The 17,459-nt window shown below is 42.2% G+C and overlaps 1 protein-coding gene across 1 annotated transcript in view; it reads right to left on the reverse strand.

Annotated features, from left to right (window-relative positions):
* DNER (delta/notch like EGF repeat containing) overlaps window positions 1–17,459 on the reverse strand; it is a 315,286-nt gene that overhangs the window by 106,396 nt on the left and 191,431 nt on the right. The window contains exon 6 of the mRNA XM_032355065.1: window positions 4,002–4,155. Coding sequence (XP_032210956.1) covers window positions 4,002–4,155 — 154 coding nt within the window. The remainder of the gene's footprint in view (window positions 1–4,001; window positions 4,156–17,459) is intronic.

Below are 17,459 nucleotides of genomic sequence, written 5' to 3' on the forward strand. Positions count from 1 at the left end.
TATTTTTTATTGTTATTGGTATTATTAGAAGTCCCAAGGAATATCCTATATACACATATGCGCCACCTAGCCAGGATGTGCTATTGACATGGGAGATGTTAAGTCGTCTTAGATGATAAAGGTGAAGTTCTTTTCCCCCCTAGAAGCAAAAATCTGAACATTTCAAATCAATGGCTAAACCTTGACAGTGAAGAAATGCCTGAGAGTCTGCACAGTTAAAAGTGTATTAGGCATCCAGTTATTCCTACTTCTGTTGGAGGTATAAGGAGGTATAAGGTATAAGGTATATGGAGGTATAAGGTATAATATTCCATATTGATGCAAATGGGGTACTTTCAAAGAAGAAGAAAAATAAAATTATAGTAAAAGATGAAATCAGATCCCTTTCTCAACACATACAAAAATAAATTTCATTTTAATTAAAGGTTGGCAAAAGCCAAATTTTGAAATGCTGGGTGAAAAATATAGATTAATGTCTTTTAACTCTTCAAGCAAAAAAATATTTTCTTAAACGGGATAAAAATGTAGTAACTAGAGAAGTAAACTTTGCAAAACATAGTAAGAATGTCCACGCATCCAAAGACCCTGCAAAGTGAAAAGACAACATACAAACTTGGAGAAAATACTTGCAATTCATTCAGCTGACAAATGGTTAGTATCAAAAAGAAACAAAGGACTTCTACCAACAAACAAGGACACAGACACAGGAGCAAGAGATAGAAAGATAGCATTCCATAGGAAAGACACACACAGGTAATAACAACATGAAGAGGAGCTCAGTGTCATTAGTGAACCACAAAATACAGAAACCACCCTGAGATACCTTTTCATACCATCCCATTAGCAAAAATTAAAACTTCTGACATAAAACATTGAAAAGGATATGAATTCACAAAACCAATTATGCATCACATGTCCGAGTACTTATTAGCACAACCAGTTGGGAAAAGAGTGTGGTGTGACCTCCTGTAAGTGATCAGTTACACAGCCTATGTTCCAACAATTCCGCTCTGAGGTGGATACCTGAAACAGTTGCGAATACGTACATGACAGGAGACACATACACAGATGTGCATCATTCCCTGTCCACGGGCAAATAGATGAATGGAACTTTACATAGCAGCCCAAAAGAATGAACTCAAACACCAGAGAATTACACGCACAACACCATAACAGCATTCACACATGGTGCTGTTTTTATAAATGGAAAACAATTAAAGCAAAACTAATTCCTTCTATAAAAATTTGTAAATATTAAAACTTTATAAAAAGGGAAACAAAGGACTAATCCACTCAAGATTCAGAATGATCAGGACCCCTAGATAGAAAGGGGAAGTCAGGGAAGGGCTAGTGAGGAGACTATATGATTAGTTACAGGGTTGAACTTCTGGTTTGGAAGTTGATTTCACCAGTGATTGTTACATTATTAAAAGAGCTAAGTAAATATATGAAAAAGCAGGCTATGGACAAGATGAGAGAGTGTCACCAACCCTGCCTTATGACCCTTCTGATTCAGTGCACATGAGTTCCTTTCATAAAATGGAGACATGCCCTTTAAGAACAGACTTGGGTAAAATATCAAACTGAAATCATTTCAGTCCAAACAGTGACAAGCTCCACCCACCCACCCGACTGAGACCATTTATAGAAGGTTCTTTATTTGTTCTGACATTCCTTATAAAAGAGAAATTGAAAACATCTTAAATATCCATCACTAGAGGAATGGTTTAAAACACGAGGCCATACCCCTATGCTTCCATTAATTCACCTTATCAACACCTTGATTGAGCGCCCGTGATTTGTCAGACCCTGTGGGATACAGTGATGAGCTAGATTGATTCAGGCCCCACTCCCATGAGGTTAACACTGGTGGCGAAGACAGGCAGTCATCAAAAGGTCACACGTGTAAATGAACACTGAAAACAGATGAAGGCTGTCAAGGCAAGGACCACACGGTTATGAAAGGAGAAAAGGGAGGGAACCTAGCTTGAAACGCTTAGTGAGGCTTCCCAAGGACAGGTGGCATTTCACAGAGGTCTGAAACAAAAACCTTGGAGTAGTTACCCAAGTCAAAGGGAGGCAGGAGGAAGAGCCATCCAGGCACAAAGAGGAGAGGTGGGCCCACAGCTGAAGGAGCAAGCTTGGGCTGTCGGGGACAGGAATGGCCAAGATGGTCAGGCCCAGAGCAAGGTGGGCAGTGGGGTGAGATGGGGCTGGAAAGGGGGGCGAGGGACAGATCATGGACCAAAGAGCAATGGGAAGAAGGGATTGAAGTAGGAAGGCAATCACACCAGATCTGCAGAGGAAAATGATCACCTGCCACCAGGTGGAGAAGGGAGGGTATGGGGACAAAAGGGGGGCTCCCTTTGGCACAATCACGCTGGTTCAACATGTAGCACAGTCAGGAGTGTATGGACAAGCAGTGGCAGATGACCTCAGCAGCACAGACAAGGGGCAGAGGCAGCTGGCCTGGGGGTGGCTGTCGTGGGGCTGTGGAGAGGGTTCTGGATTTGCAAGGTCTCCAGATGGTCAAATGGAGAACACTTGGAGGTAGAAGGGGTGTGGACAAAGGGAGAGGGAGGCACCTCAAATGACTTGCAGATGTCTGTCTTATAGAACTAGAACACTAGAAGCTGAGCAGGTGGGAGGGGGGCATGATGAGCTTGGTTTTGTAAATGGCGTAGCTTAAGGTGGCCAGGGACATCCAAAGGCAGATGTCAGGTAACCAGTAGGTGAGCTTGAAGGGAGGCTGATCTGGAGATACAAGTTTAGGAGACACACTGAAACAGTTAAAAATGAATGAGGCAAATCTGTACATACTGACATGAAAGGTTCTCTACGATCTACTATAAATGTAATATACATGGAATAAAGCAAGTTATAGAACAATTATGTATACTATAACCATGTTTTTTAAAAAGCATATAGAAAAATACTTAATTATCTGGTGTGCAAGAGAAATACACACACTCGCCCAGAGATACACACACACACAGGTTTGGAAAGAATATACCAGATTACTAACCTACCCCAGTGACTGACTGATGCTTTGGATTGGGAGAGATGAGTGAAGAACTTTCAGTTTTTGTCTATAAACTTTTGCACCTCTGTATCCTGTTTCTTAAAATAAAGACTTCATCACTCCAACTGTCCCTTTACTCCATCCCTCTGGCTTTCCCCAACTCCTATAGCATCAGGCAGATGTTGGCAACCAGAGATGAAACAGAAAAAGGAACGGTGATGCCAGTTTTGCATGCTATTTAATGGTTAAAGAAAAAAAAAAGGAGGAATTTGGTATTTTCTTTTAAGCTGTATCAAAATAGCCATATCAGAATGTTCATTGGGAAATGCCATTCCTGCTCCTTGAGTGCTAACAATCGAGTTGGCTAAGCAGTAAGTCAATTAAGATGACTGCAGAGCACAGAAATCTGGGGACACTGGCTTGTGCTCTCCTACTGGTTGCCCATTGGTCTCCAAGTAATGCCCACCAATCCTCCATACTGATCAAGGAACACTGAAGACCTCCCACACTGAGGAGAACAGTGTACTTGGCCTAATGAACATACACGAACAAAAGGAAATTAACATCAATGGGAAGATGAGGTGGCTTGACACAGCAACCTGCACAGATTGTCCTGGAATTTTCTTGTTACTGAGTGTCATCACCCACACAGTCCCAGTCCACACTTGGTACATATTTGCAGAACTGTTTCTGAAATGTCCAGCCCTCTCTTTGACCAAACATATCATTTCCCAAGATAAAAATGGTGGACTGCGAAGACAGAAGCATCCCGGTGTCAGAAAGCCAGCCAAGGAACAGGATGTCTATCCCCATGTGAATTTCACTCTTCCATTCCCAAGCCTGTGAAGCACAGCCTGAGACAATCTGTAAAAATTTAAAGTTGCCTTGTCTAGCAGCTGGACAATATGTCACTTAGCCACCCTTAATAAGTGTACCTTCTACAGAGAGATTGATAATAACTCATCTATGGAAATCATACCAGCAAGGCAGACACAGGTAAAATTGCTCCCATCTTGCTTCTCATTTGCATCCACACAGCTGGCGTTATTCTGACACGGCTTCCGCTGGCAAGCATCAAATTCTTCACAGAAGGTACCCACGTACTGATCCTCACAGGTACAGGAAAAAGTTGCCTAAAACACAAGCATACCATACATGTTACATGAGACCTCTAAGATGTACGCTCTGGCTGGGAAACCCAAAGTTCAAAAGCCTCGCTCCCCCCCTTTTTTTTTTTTTTAAGATTTTATTTATTTATTTGACAGAGAGAGAGATCACAAGTAGGCGGAGAGTCAGGCAGAGAGAGAAGGGGAAGCAGGCTCCCTGTTCACCAGAGAGTCTGATGCGGGGCTCCATCCCAGGACACTGAGATCATGTCCTGAGCTGAAGGCAGTGGCTTAATCCACTGAGCCACCCAGGCGCCCCGCCTCGCTCCTTTTTGTAATTATACCAATACTGAATGCTGGAATCATGTCATTTATATTTTGATCTGATCAAAATCATAGCTTTGAGAGAAATGGTGTGTATTTCCTTACATTTTTTTAAAGATTTTATTTATTTATTTGACAGACAGAGAGATCACAAGTAGGCAGAGAGGCAGGCAGAGAGAGAAGGGGAAGCAGGCTGCCTGCTGAGCAGAGAGCCTGATGCTCAGAGAGCCTGGGCTCCATCCCAAGACCCTGAGATCATGACCTGAGGCAAAGGCAGTAGCCTAACCCACTGAGTCACCCAGGCGCCCCTTGTCTTACATTTTAATTTCATACATGTATTTTTCTCATTCTTTCTTTATTGACATTTACCCCGACCATTTTCTGTCTTGCTAGAGCGGATGGATTGTTCTCCAGCCGTGAAACGAGATGTCAGCCAACCAGCTCAGCTCCTGTAGCATCCACAGCACTTGTAACAAACACCTCCTCAGATCTCCCGCCCTGACCACCTTCCAGAGCACGCAGGGAATTTACTGAATCACCTTCTAAGTTACCTTCAGCGTCAACACACAGCTATACAGACAAACTGAGTGCCAGGGAAGATTAAAAAGAGTATAATTCTAGTAAATGTCTTGTTTGGTTTATGGCGTTCCTGCTATCTTAGTGAAAGACCATAACTCAGACCCAGAGCACTGCATTTGGTTGGAACCTTCATTCCTGAGATAGTTGTAAAATCCAAATAAAACAGAGCCTTCCTGATCTTTTCTTCATACTTAATGCCTGGGGGTGGTGACCATCTGAAACAAACAAACAAACAAACAAACAAACCACTAATGGGGTCCCAAACCCTGTGTGAAGCAATGTAGGTTGTTACTGCAGAGGGCCTGGAAGAAGCAAAGGAGAACGGCATAAACAAAACAGAATACTTAAAAAAATCAAACAAAACAGAAAATCGCATCCTCCCAGCACTCCCCAAGCCTCCACATCAGGCAGGAGTTCAAATCCCTACTGGTCCAAAGCCCCACCCATAACTTCTCCCCAACCCACCCTGCCTCCCACCTCCCCCTCCCCAGCCCCAGTCCCCTGTCTCTAATCTCAGAGAGAGACTCTCCCCTTCTTCTCCAGGTGTTGTTAACTCAAAATCCCCAACCAGGGCCCTGACCCCCCAGGCATGCATATATATATATATATGGTGTGTATTCCCTTACACAAGTTTATATATTAAACTTGATTGAGATACCTATATATATATTTTTTTTGTGTGTGTATATATATATATATATATACACAAAATATTTTCCTCATCCTTTTCCTATAATACTCATCAAACTTGCTAGCAATCATGACTGGTATATAAAATGCTTGAGTTCTATTACTGGTCATCACACTGAGCCCTCAATTGGTCATGTTTTTACTTGACGCTCTTGGGTTTTCTAGATAAAACAACCCCCCCCCCCAAATTGCGTGCCAATTGCAAATAATGGTAACATTCTCCGCCCCCTCCCCCAACCCCGGCCTTTTCCGGCCCTCATGGTTTCATTGCTGGTTCTTCTAGAATAAGCTTGATTTCAAAGGGAGATCTGTAGAGTTTATCACTAAGCAGAAAGCTAGAATGAGGAATGAATTTTATCAAATGCCATTTTAGCTTCTTAAAAAACCGTATCTATTTCTTTTTATCTTTGTCTAGCAATATCTGACTGCTTAGATGCCCTAGACCTCACTCAACCTTGCATTCCTGGAAGGAAGACCCACAGACACATTAAGCAAAATTGTATTACGGACACAATCTATTTGTAGCTATACTTCTAGTGCTTTCCATCTAACTTGCCCCATCCCCAACAGACACCTTTTCTAAGAAAAACTGTCCCTTGCACACTGATATCATAGCTTATACTATAACAGGATGCCACTTGCCAAAAGTGACTAAACCAGGAGTGGACAGACCTGTGACCTCAGCAACCAGTCAAGACACCCGTCAAACAATCTTTAGCTCTACCAAATGGTCAGATATTGTGTAGGTGTGTTTCTTTTGTTAACTGAATATTTTTTTGTTAAGGGAACACGAGAAATCCTTGTAATCTGCATAATCAATTCTTCCTAAGCTTAAGAACACATTCTTCAACTATATCTTAGAAACCAGAACAGGTGGAATAAAAGCAATGGCTTTTCTTCTTCAGTTAGAGTTAAATTTTCTGCCTTCTATTTCCATCCTCTCTCGCACCTCTTTGTGGCAAACGGAAATTCCCTCTGCCAGCTAGCAACAGTTGATTCCCTATCTGCTTTTTCATGATATTGTGAGGTGGGGTTTTTTCCCCCCTTTTGTGTGCATTTGCATGGACTTTGTAGTTCAAAGCTGGGAGAAGCTGCATCAAGGCTATTAGAAAGGCAGCCTTTTAAATAGGAAACTCTTTCTCTAGAACTATCTTTAAAGGAAAAATCTCGTCCTTGCCCAAATGTGCAACAGAGTACACCTTTGATATTTGCAGGGACGTGTCTGGAGCCCTCGGTGTACCTGCAGATTCCTGACTGCCTTTGAAATGTAAACACTGTGCGTGCTGGCCACATACAATTCCAAAATGGGCCTCAGGATCTTCATAAATTACTATGTGTCATTATTTTTGGCAGCTGTCCTCTGAAATTTACTTGGTTTGTATCCAGCAGTTCCATATTGCAGATCAATTTCTTTGGCTATTTGGGGGATACATTTTGCATATAATTCATCAGCTTTGTCCCATGGAAAATATGTTGCTTGTGGAAATAAATTATTAAAAACACCAAATCAAATATCTTCAAGTTAGCTTTTATTAAATCTAAAGCTGAAACAGAAGCCACACATTTTGTTTGGCTTTGTTTTAAGCCAGAATGTTGAAAGTAACATTAAGCAACTGTTGAAATAATTGTTTTTGACCAAACAAAACATGGAATTGATTCTTAAACTTTGATTGATGGATAAGGAAGATTAATAAATGTTTACATGCCCGTGACTATAAAATTCTACTTCAGTTCTTATGTATTCTGTATCATATGGTCCATAAAGTTAGATTTCTTCCTAAGTCTGTTTTCTAAGAGCAATGAGCTTTCTTAAAAATATTAAGAGGTTTGTTTTAATATTAAGTTTCAAGACTTGATTTGTAAGAAGCCATGAATATTTACTAGGAAATTATGTTATTAGCATCTTTGTTGTGGGAAACTGTGATCACTGAAAGTTGTAAACTCTTATACCAACCTTAAGAAGATTAACCCACTATGCCAGCACTAATCTAGGTCCAGTTGACTTAACCAGCATAAAAGACAAAATGGACTTCTTATAATTAGTAGCTTAGTGGGGCGGGGTGCCTGGGTGGCTCAGTTGGTTGAGTGAGTCTTGGTTTTGGCTTAAGTTGTGATCTCAGGGTCTAGAGATGGAGACCCATGTTAGGGTATCTGCTCAGCACACAGTTGGCTCTGCCCTTCTCTCCACTCACTTAGAAATAAAATTAGTAGCTTAGCTAAATTACAGAAAGCCATTTCCTTGCAAAACCATTGTATATTTACATGTAAAAGATTTTTTAAGTAAAATGAGAAGTGACCCTCAGAGATTAATCTTAAAACCCAATGCAGAATCTCAATTTCCCCAACAGCTTGACATCAAATATTCCATTTGTACATTAATGGAAATTTCTCGGTGGTAGGAAGCTCACTTGGAGGTTTAAAAAGTTTTAGTCACACCTGCATTCATTTGTTCACCCACACGACAAATACTGACTGAGCACCTACCATGTGCCAGGCCAGGCACTGTTCTAGGACCCGGAAACACACAAATGAACAAGACTGTCTCTTAGAAACAATAATCTAGAGTAGGTGACTGATGATAAATAAAATGAACAAGTAAATACTGTAGTAAGTGAGCTGATAAATGCCATGGGGGAAAATAAAGTTGGGAAGGGGAAGAGAGGAGCCCTATAAGAAACAAGCCCATTAAGCTTCCTACTGTGTTTACAGTGAGGATGATGGTGAGAACGTTCTTCACCACACATCATTTTGGGCCTCCTTTATAAAGTCTTCCCCAAGAAATTCGCTCAGTTAAGTGCCAGTAAAAGTTTTGCTTCTCATAAGAGCTGATGTTTTGTCCTCAGGAACAATGCAGATCATGTGACTGCCCATTTTCTTCCTCCTTTTTGATTTGGTCACAGCATGCCAGAGTCAACCAGAAGTTCGACTTGAACAGCTACCTCGAGCTCTGTGACCTCTATGGCTTTGTCCTCTTTCTAACTTGGAGGTTACGTTCTAATTTACATCTTCTCTTAACTTACGTTTTTGTATTTTTTAAATACTCCAAGAACCTCATGAAATATGGAGTCAAATGTGTGATAAGAAAGTCCAAATTCCCCAGCATGGCACACAAGGCCCTTGACGATCTGGCCCATCTCACTTTTTCCGTTTCATTCTCTGCACCCGTCACTTCTCAGTAAAGCCTATTCGTCACGAACAAATCATCCCACAGAGACGAGTTTTCTGAGGAGCTTTATTTCTCTCTCTCAGGGTCAGAATTCATCCATTCTATCTTACTCTATCCCTTAAACAAAGTATCCAGAAAATACACTTATCTCTTGTTGGCGTCCCTGTGACATCGGTATGACCACAAAAGCCCCAGCTGACTGGACACGGAATCTCATTGTTTATAGAGCTTGCTGACATTGAATTATCTCCTTAATCTTTACCACCTCTGTCAGGTGGCTATTATCACATCCAGTTTAGGAATTGAGAATAGTCTCCACAGGGAGGTCAGATACATTTTGGAAGGTGTCCCAGCCGGTGAGTGTAAGGTCAAGGCTTAAATGTGTATCATCGATTTCAAGCCTTTCCCATGCGTAGCTGAATATTGTCCTCTCATCACCGCGCTGGTCTGTGTACCAGAAATGCACATGGGGCGCCCTTCACCCCAACTTTAAAATAACTCCAATAACTGTGGTATTTGGGTTCTGGCTCCAGATTGCATCGTTTGTCTACTTCCTCTCTTGCTGTCTGCCTGCCTTCCTTGTCGGCATCACTGACTATCCTTTTGGTTCACTGATTCTAATTTCTTTTAGTCTTAAGAATAATACCAAAGGTGGGTGCCTGGGTGGCTCAGTGGGTTAAGCCGCTGCCTTTGGCTCAGGTCATGATCTCAGGGTCCTGGGATCGAGTCCCGCATCGGGCTCTCTGCTCAGCAGGGAGCCTGCTTCCCTTCCTCTCTCTCTGCCTGTCTCTCTGCCTACTTGTGATCTCTCTCTGTCAAATAAATAAATAAAAACTTTAAAAAAAAAAAAAGAATACCAAAGGTGTTCAAGTAAGATTTCAAAATTGAATAAAAATATCCTTCCTGAAGGATGAACATATCTCTTATACGTAAAGTGCCTAATCACTCCTGGGCAGACTCGAAAACTTTGATTAGACGATTTTCCCCCAGGACTGGGGGTCCTTGACATCTGGGACTTAAGTTACACATACATAATAGATGCTTGACTGTTCACTGAATTAAGCTGACTTCATCAGGGACTGCTTGAAATCATCTTCAAGGAGAGTCCTGCGCAGGTAAGGGGTCCTCTTCCCCCACGTCCTTGTCTATCTCTGAGGATCTCGTGTTTCGCTGAGGCAGCACCACAGTCACTTACAGATTCTTTGTCCACACATTCTTACTCAAGGGGATACTGGAATAGAATGTGGAGGGTAATTTCCAAGCCAGAAGGTGAGTAACGGACCCCTCAACCTTTGAGAAGGGAAAGGAGATTTTCTGAGCCACTCCTGGCTAAAGGACCTCCTGGGCCAATTTCCACTTCTGCCAGGGGCCAGCCCACTTCCAAACAACATCTGGGCTAATTGCAGTTCAACATATGAACATCGGCAAGGTCCAAACTCTAGCCAATGAACTGGTCATTGTTGGAGATAGGTGACACAGACATGAACGCTTGCCAAATTATTCTCACTTTGGGATAAGCTTGAAATTTTCCACAATAAGGAAGTACATTGTTTTTATTTTAAGGGTCTGGCTAAGTCCCAAGAAAGGAAAGATAAAACTTCAGAAAATGAGAATCATACTCCACATCCTACGTCCAGCTCCTCCTGTGGAGTCTGCTCCTGCCTTTAGGGCAGGGATGTTGGAGAGAACCTTGTGTGCATGTCACAGAGCCTCCCTCGATGTTAAGTCCTAGTCCAGAAACTTCTTTCATCTCCAAATGTCAGGAAAAGTTCTGCTTGCCCCAGAGGAATATTTGCTTTCTCTGGTGGGCAACAAGAATCAGGTGAGTCAGCACAGTTCCCTCCAAACAGCAGAGTCTTCTTGAAGTTCAGCCATTTCTGGCCTAGGGAAGGCTTGGCTGCTCTGTTTCCCCAGGAGGCAGAGGCCACAGGCAGGGCACACCCAACCCAGGCCTTAGCAAGGAAAGCAATTCCTGCTTGGCAGAGCCTGTAGGTAAATATTCAGACTCCTCTAGATGAATCTCTAGATACAGGATCAAGACGTGGAGTCTGCTTCCTAGTAATAGAAAGCTCTGTCCTCTTCCTGCTCTTTTAATGGGAGAGCTCCAAGTGCAACTGTTCATGAAGACGATGCCCCAAGTAGGGAACTTCTGCAGACCCTTACGCTCAGAGCTTAAGCAGATTTTAGGGAAAGAAGGCCGTGAGTCCCCATTGTCTCATGTAACAATGCAGGATCACTCAGATTCCAGCCTGAGCTATCCCATCACCCCAAGATGTACTGACCCTGGATCTGTGCAGATGGAGGCCGCAGGAGCCTCATCCTGGCAAGGACCTCAGCCAAGGATCTATTATTCCAGCTCCTGGGAACCTGGCTGTGTGGTCATTTGGGTCTGAAATCACATAACTGATGTTAGGAGCTAGTTGGGCAGGTAGGTAGTCAGGGCCAGGGTCCGCATTGAGAAAATATGGAGTCAGGACAGTTAAGATCAAAGAGCACTGACATTCTGTTTTGCAGATTAGACAGAACCACACTGACATTCTGCTGTGTGGCCTTCGCAGAAATGACTTCTGCAAAACGTCCTAAAATAAGACAATTAACCACAAAGCATTTGTCAATATCACGGGCAAGGGGCAGTTAAGACCTAAGTCAAACCCAGGCGCGCAGCTGTCAATCAAAAAAGACCTTCAGCACAGGACATTAACCTAATCGGCAGACAGATATGTGACCGAAGCCCTGACTGGCACGACTTGAGCACGCCCTGATTGCTGAAGGTAGTTCCGCAAAAAAAGCTCATAAAAATCCCTAAAGTTAGAAACTCTGGTGGCAACCCTCTCGGGGACCCCTTGCTCTCCGGGAGCTTTACACTCTTGCTCAATAAAATTGGCTAGTTGCCCCCCACTCTCCGTCTTATCTACTCCTCATTCTTTGAAACGACATGACCAAGAACCGTGGACATTAACGGAACAAAAACCCTCTAACACTGACAGATACTAAAACCTAGATAAAAAGCAGTCATCACAGAACACATTTTCATATGACTCAGCATAGGTGAGTTATAACTAATGGGTCAGAACTAGCACAGTCTTTTAGGCAGGATTTAGCCTTTTACTAAAAAACCCAGATTTTGTATTTCAAAAGACAGAAAGGATTATTTGGATATAAAATTTAAGACACTATCTGAGAATTCCTATTACGATGTGAAAATCCCTACACATGCCTTTTCCTAAGTCCAGGCCATACAGAGATCCCTGGAGCCCAACCAGAGAGACAAAGTGTTGCCCCCTGCTGGGGACATAGTAAACTACCTCAAAGGAAAACTCACTGATTTACATTTTTAAAATTCTTGTCTGTCTGCTAGGTCTTACTATTCATTTACTACGCATGGAATTTAAACAACATGCTCACATTGCTTATGTTATCTTATTTCCCATTAACCTTAAACACACTATCCCTCTTCTATGTGGATTCATTAATTGCAAACATAGCTGCTTATTAGAAAAAAAAAAAGTAAGCTTAGAAAACATGGAGATCATCTAAATATGAAATTCAAAACTTGACATTCAAAAATTCCTAGAATTCATTTCTTTGGCTTAAATGTTAAATTCTGAAAAATAGGAACAATAATAAATGAGCCCTGCTCTTTCCTTCCAAAGGACAGCAAAGTTTACTTTATTACTCAAGGGAGAAGAAAGTAAATGTCCTTCAGGAAATTTTGTAAAAGGCTTTCTGTCTCAAAGTGGATGTATGGATTGGCAGAATGGAGACATTCAAAAGCGGTTTCTAACCATATCCTGGCAACTTCTCTGTTCTCAACAGGCTGAACACTGCCATAATTAGGCCCAAGATTTCCACATAATCAGCCTGGATCTTCAGTTCACCAGTATCTCTGTATCTATTTGATGAAAAGTACTAATCCATTAGCAAAAGTAAAGTTTGACTTAAAAAAAAAAAAGTCACTGAAAATTCATCTTTTATTGAATTTCCCTATTAAAAAAACCAGCCCCATTCTACAAGTAAATGACATGCCATTTTAATTTCTTATTTTAAAATTCCATTTAGTCTTTTAGTTCTTTCCTTTGCTACATGAAAAGAAAATGGTAAAGAAAAAGCTTTAATAAAATAGACACTTTGATGTATAAATTATTGATGAGAAGAATTCATTAAAGAATAAGGATCTTTCCTACCATTTTCCTCAAGTCACCCATGGAAAACCTACTTTGAGTTACTTTTTTAAAAAAGATTTTATTTATTTATTTGACAGAGAGGGCGTGAGTGGGGAGAAGAGAAACAGGCTCCCTGCTAAGCAGGAAGCCCAATGCGGGGACGCTTAATCCTAGGAGCCCGGGATCATGACCTGAGCTGAAGGCAGACGCTTAACCAACTGAGCCACCAGGTGCCCTTCTGTTACATTTTTAAGTATAAAGCAAAGACGATGAGTGGAAACTTCTTCTAAAGATGGGAATCCGATGGAGACAGGGCAGGGTACCCAACCAAGATTTACTGAAGAAAGGCCCAGCATAAGCCAAGCATCATGCTGAAAATCACTTAATCCTCCCAACAGTCTTGCAAGATCAGAATGATTTTTCTGTTTCACAAACAGTAGTTTAAGTAGCTTGTTCCAGGTCACACAGCTGGCCAGAAGCAGTGAGAAGTGGATTTCGTCTCGTTGCAAAGATAACTCTTACAATTTAAGATACTGGGAAATGCAAGGAATTGAGTTACAAAGTATGAGGGGTGTGGTTCAAACACAAAGTACGAGGGGTGTGGTTCAAACACCATCCTGAGAAGGGGGGTGATGGACGCATGTATGCACTGAGTGAGAACTTGAAGGAGGCTGGCTTCCAGTCTTCTCACAATCTTCGATCTGATGCATCTCGGTTTCAGTCCCATGGAAGCCTTAAATCCCCATTATCCTTCCCCATCTGCAAGTGACCGCATGTCTCCCTGGAGTGCTAACATCTGCCTCACGGGTTTCCTTCTTACTCTCCCACATCCATGTGCTGAGTTGCCATAATGCAGGACCACAAATGGGCAGCTCAAACAGAAATCTACTATCTCACATTTCAGAAAACCGGGAAAATCAAAACTCAGGTGTCAGCAGGGCTGGTTTCTTTGGAAGCTTCTCTCCCTGGCTCATAGATGGCTATCTCTGCCCTGTGTCTCCACAAACCTTTTCCTTTGTGAATGTCTTTGTCATAATCTCTTCTTCTTGTAAGGGCGCCAATCACCATAATGAGGACCCAACTTATATGACCCATACAACCTTGTCTCACCTTGTCTCTTTTTTTAAATTTGATTGATTGACTGATTGATTGACTTAGAGAGGGCATAAGCAGGGGGAAGGGGCAAAGAGAGGGAGATAATCTCAAGCAGACTCTGCACTGGCCACAGAGCCCAATGTGGGGCTTGATCTCGTGACCTTGAGATCATGACCTGAGCTGAAATCAAGAGTCGGTCACTTAACCGACTGAGCCACCCAGGCCCCCCTTGACTGTCTTTTTAAAGGTCTAATCTCGGGGCGCCTGGGTGGCTCAGTGGGTTAAGCCTCTGCCTTCAGCTCAGGTCATGACCTCAGGGTCCTGGGATTGAGCCCCGCATCAGGCTCTCTGCTCAGCAGGGAGCCTGCTTCCCCCTCTCTCTCTGCCTACCTCTCTGCCTCCTTGTGATCTCTCTGTCAAATAAATAAAATCTTTAAAAAATAATAATAAATAAAGGTCTAATCTACCACTACAGTCCCATTCTCAGCCACTGGGGTGAGTACTTCAACATGTGAGTTTTGCCAATTCAGCCCAGCACGGACATGCACTCTCTCTGGCTTATTCCTCCAACTATTTTCAGAGCCATCTTCCTCAAATGCCACCTCAGTCCTTCACAAATATTTGATGCTTGCATACAGAAGTCATTATCCTACAGTATACACAACACACATTGAACAACAGCCCTCTGGAGAGGCTGGCACTGCACGTACAGAGATATTGAAGGCATAGTTCATGTGTTCCGGGAATTGACAAGCTAGTTAGAGAAATAGATCTGTGTCACTGTCATCATCACTATCACCGTTACCGAATACCTCTATTGAACACTCAATAGGTGCTGTTAGAAGGGCATTGGAAAATGCAACTATCCTCTCTGCAGTTGTTATCCCAGTACTGTATTTGGGCGAACTGAGGCAAAGAGAGGCTGAGCCAATTGACCAAGGTCTGCTGGCTAATAATCGAAGAACTGAAATCTGAGCCCAGGGAATCTGATTCTAGGACCTATTGAAAGAAACGACACTGAAAGTAAACCACAGCGCTCGAATACATGGGGAGACCACACAGGAGCTGCCTGCACCAGGCCCATGTTAAAGGTACAGTACCTGCTCCATCACAGAGAAGCCCCAGCTTCCTGCCCTGACTGTTTCAAACACTCCGATTGCTCTGGGTCTCTTCTTAGGTCAGTCCTGAGTGGCATCTTTTGTCCTTTTAGGATCTCAAGGGCTCAAGACCTTTGTCCCCATTTGACACCCAAAATTCAGAGATGGGGAGACAGTCCAACTGTGTGATGTCCACCTAAATGACAGGTGTCGTAGCGGAAACCCTTGGGTATGCGGTCTCCTTTCTTCTCTCCTTCCCCTTCCCTGTTTTCCCTGTTTCTCCTCATGCCCTTCAGACTCCTTACATGGGTGGTCAGTTACATCCACGGGCCACACCACACCAAAGCATGTGCGCCCCAGTTCCAACCTTTACCAGTCTAAGGGTCTTCCTCTGTACATGTACAACTAACCTGGCTTTATTTTCCCATTGGACCTATAATTCTTCTTTGCCTCCCTCTTCCCATCTGTCTTCCTCCTCTCTAGGTTGTTTTATAGTTTATGTACTTTTGTGGATAGGCTCAAATCCAGTCCAAGAGAGAGGTGGGGACAAATAAGCAAAACACAGAAGAGCTCATCGAAGGGATCAGTTCAGCCTTCTGTATGGAAGGGAAGAGCAATGTTTCAGCCCCTTGATTTCCTATTGAAATAAGAATATATCACTCGTAAAGTAAGAGTAATTGTCCTAAACTAAACTCCTAAAGTTTTGCCTTGATTATATAATCCCTGAGACCATAGAATTTGACGAAAACATTTCCTCAGTATTTGGAGAAGGGAAAAAAAAACCTATTTCTTCATGTTATTGTCAAAGATTTTATTCCGAGTTCCTGATCTAACGAATGCATTTCTTACTTTATTGAATGGACATGGACACAAACTGAAATAAAACCACAAAGGTGGGAAGGCCCTATCATTCATTTTAATTAAATCTTATTTCATTAAACATTGGCTGCTTTCATCATTTTAATCCTGAACAAAAGGCAGGTTATATCTAATAAATGCGTTCCCCAAGATAATTAGAAAAAAATCATTTTAATAATTTCCAGGAAAAGCTCATCAAAGTATCTAACTCACAGTGCCAAAAGAATTACTTTAGTTCATAGGCATGACGAATCTTGCTTGCTTTCAGACTATTTTTATAAATCTATAATATTCACATGAAATGATCTCTTCCATGGACTACTTTAATCCTCCAGGTCTGAGTAAGAAAGAAAAGTCTGCACACAGATTTTGACTATAGGAACATGAACACTGCTCATGTCTCCCTTTCAAAATTTCTTGGTCCATGTATCATATTTTAACCTTTTTTGATGCTGATAGTTTCTTTTCCATTGCACATATAACTCTTAGAATAGGATACTGGATTTAGGGTCTTCAGAAAAAAAAGAAAATACATGCTTAATTCCCCTGAGCCTCAGTATGTCTGTCGTTGGATGGGGTGATAAAATCTCATGTCAGAAGACTGTGAGGTGTGGAAGTCCTTGGGTTAAACATAGATCCATGTAAGTGTTGTACAAAAACATTAAGTTCTTGGGCATCTGGGTGGCTCAGTCAGTTAAGTGTTTGCCTTCAGCTCAGGTCATGACCCTAGGCTTCTGGGATCCAGCCCTGCATCGGGCTCCCTGCTCAGTGGGGAGTCTGCTTCTCCCTATACCCTTCTCTCCTGCTTGTGATATCTCTCTCTCTCTCTCTAATAAATAAATAAAATAAATAAAAATCTTTAAAAAAAAAAAGGAAAAGCTCCAAGTTGTCTTCCTCTTTCATGCTCATAGGCTCTGACAAAGGCCAATATACCTTACCATGTGGCTGCCATCCACGGCAGTCCTCAGTATGGGAATCAACCTCAAATAATGTTTCCTAATTATAATTTTTAGATCGTCATGTTGGAAAGGGGAAAAAAAAAAACCATTAGCTGGCCCAAATTCCTCTCTTTTCTGAGCAACGCATAAATGGGCTTTTGCTATGGACTAGGGCTCCAAGTCATTTATGTCATCAGATGAGTGTTTCTAGACTTTCTCAGGCTCCCCCAGAATAAAAGTAGTTTAGTGTGTTTGGCATTACATCTGTCTCAGACGACTGGCTCAAATGACGCCAGCCTCCCCTATATCTAAAACTGGGGAAAAATGAAAGCCAAACACAGGGCTCAGATTTGCTAACAAATCTCACCTCCCTGAACCCAGCTCCTTATTCTCATATCCAACACCTAGAATTATCTACTGT

The sequence above is a fragment of the Mustela erminea genome, chromosome 8 (assembly GCF_009829155.1).
Source record: "Mustela erminea isolate mMusErm1 chromosome 8, mMusErm1.Pri, whole genome shotgun sequence".
NCBI lineage: Eukaryota > Metazoa > Chordata > Mammalia > Carnivora > Mustelidae > Mustela > Mustela erminea.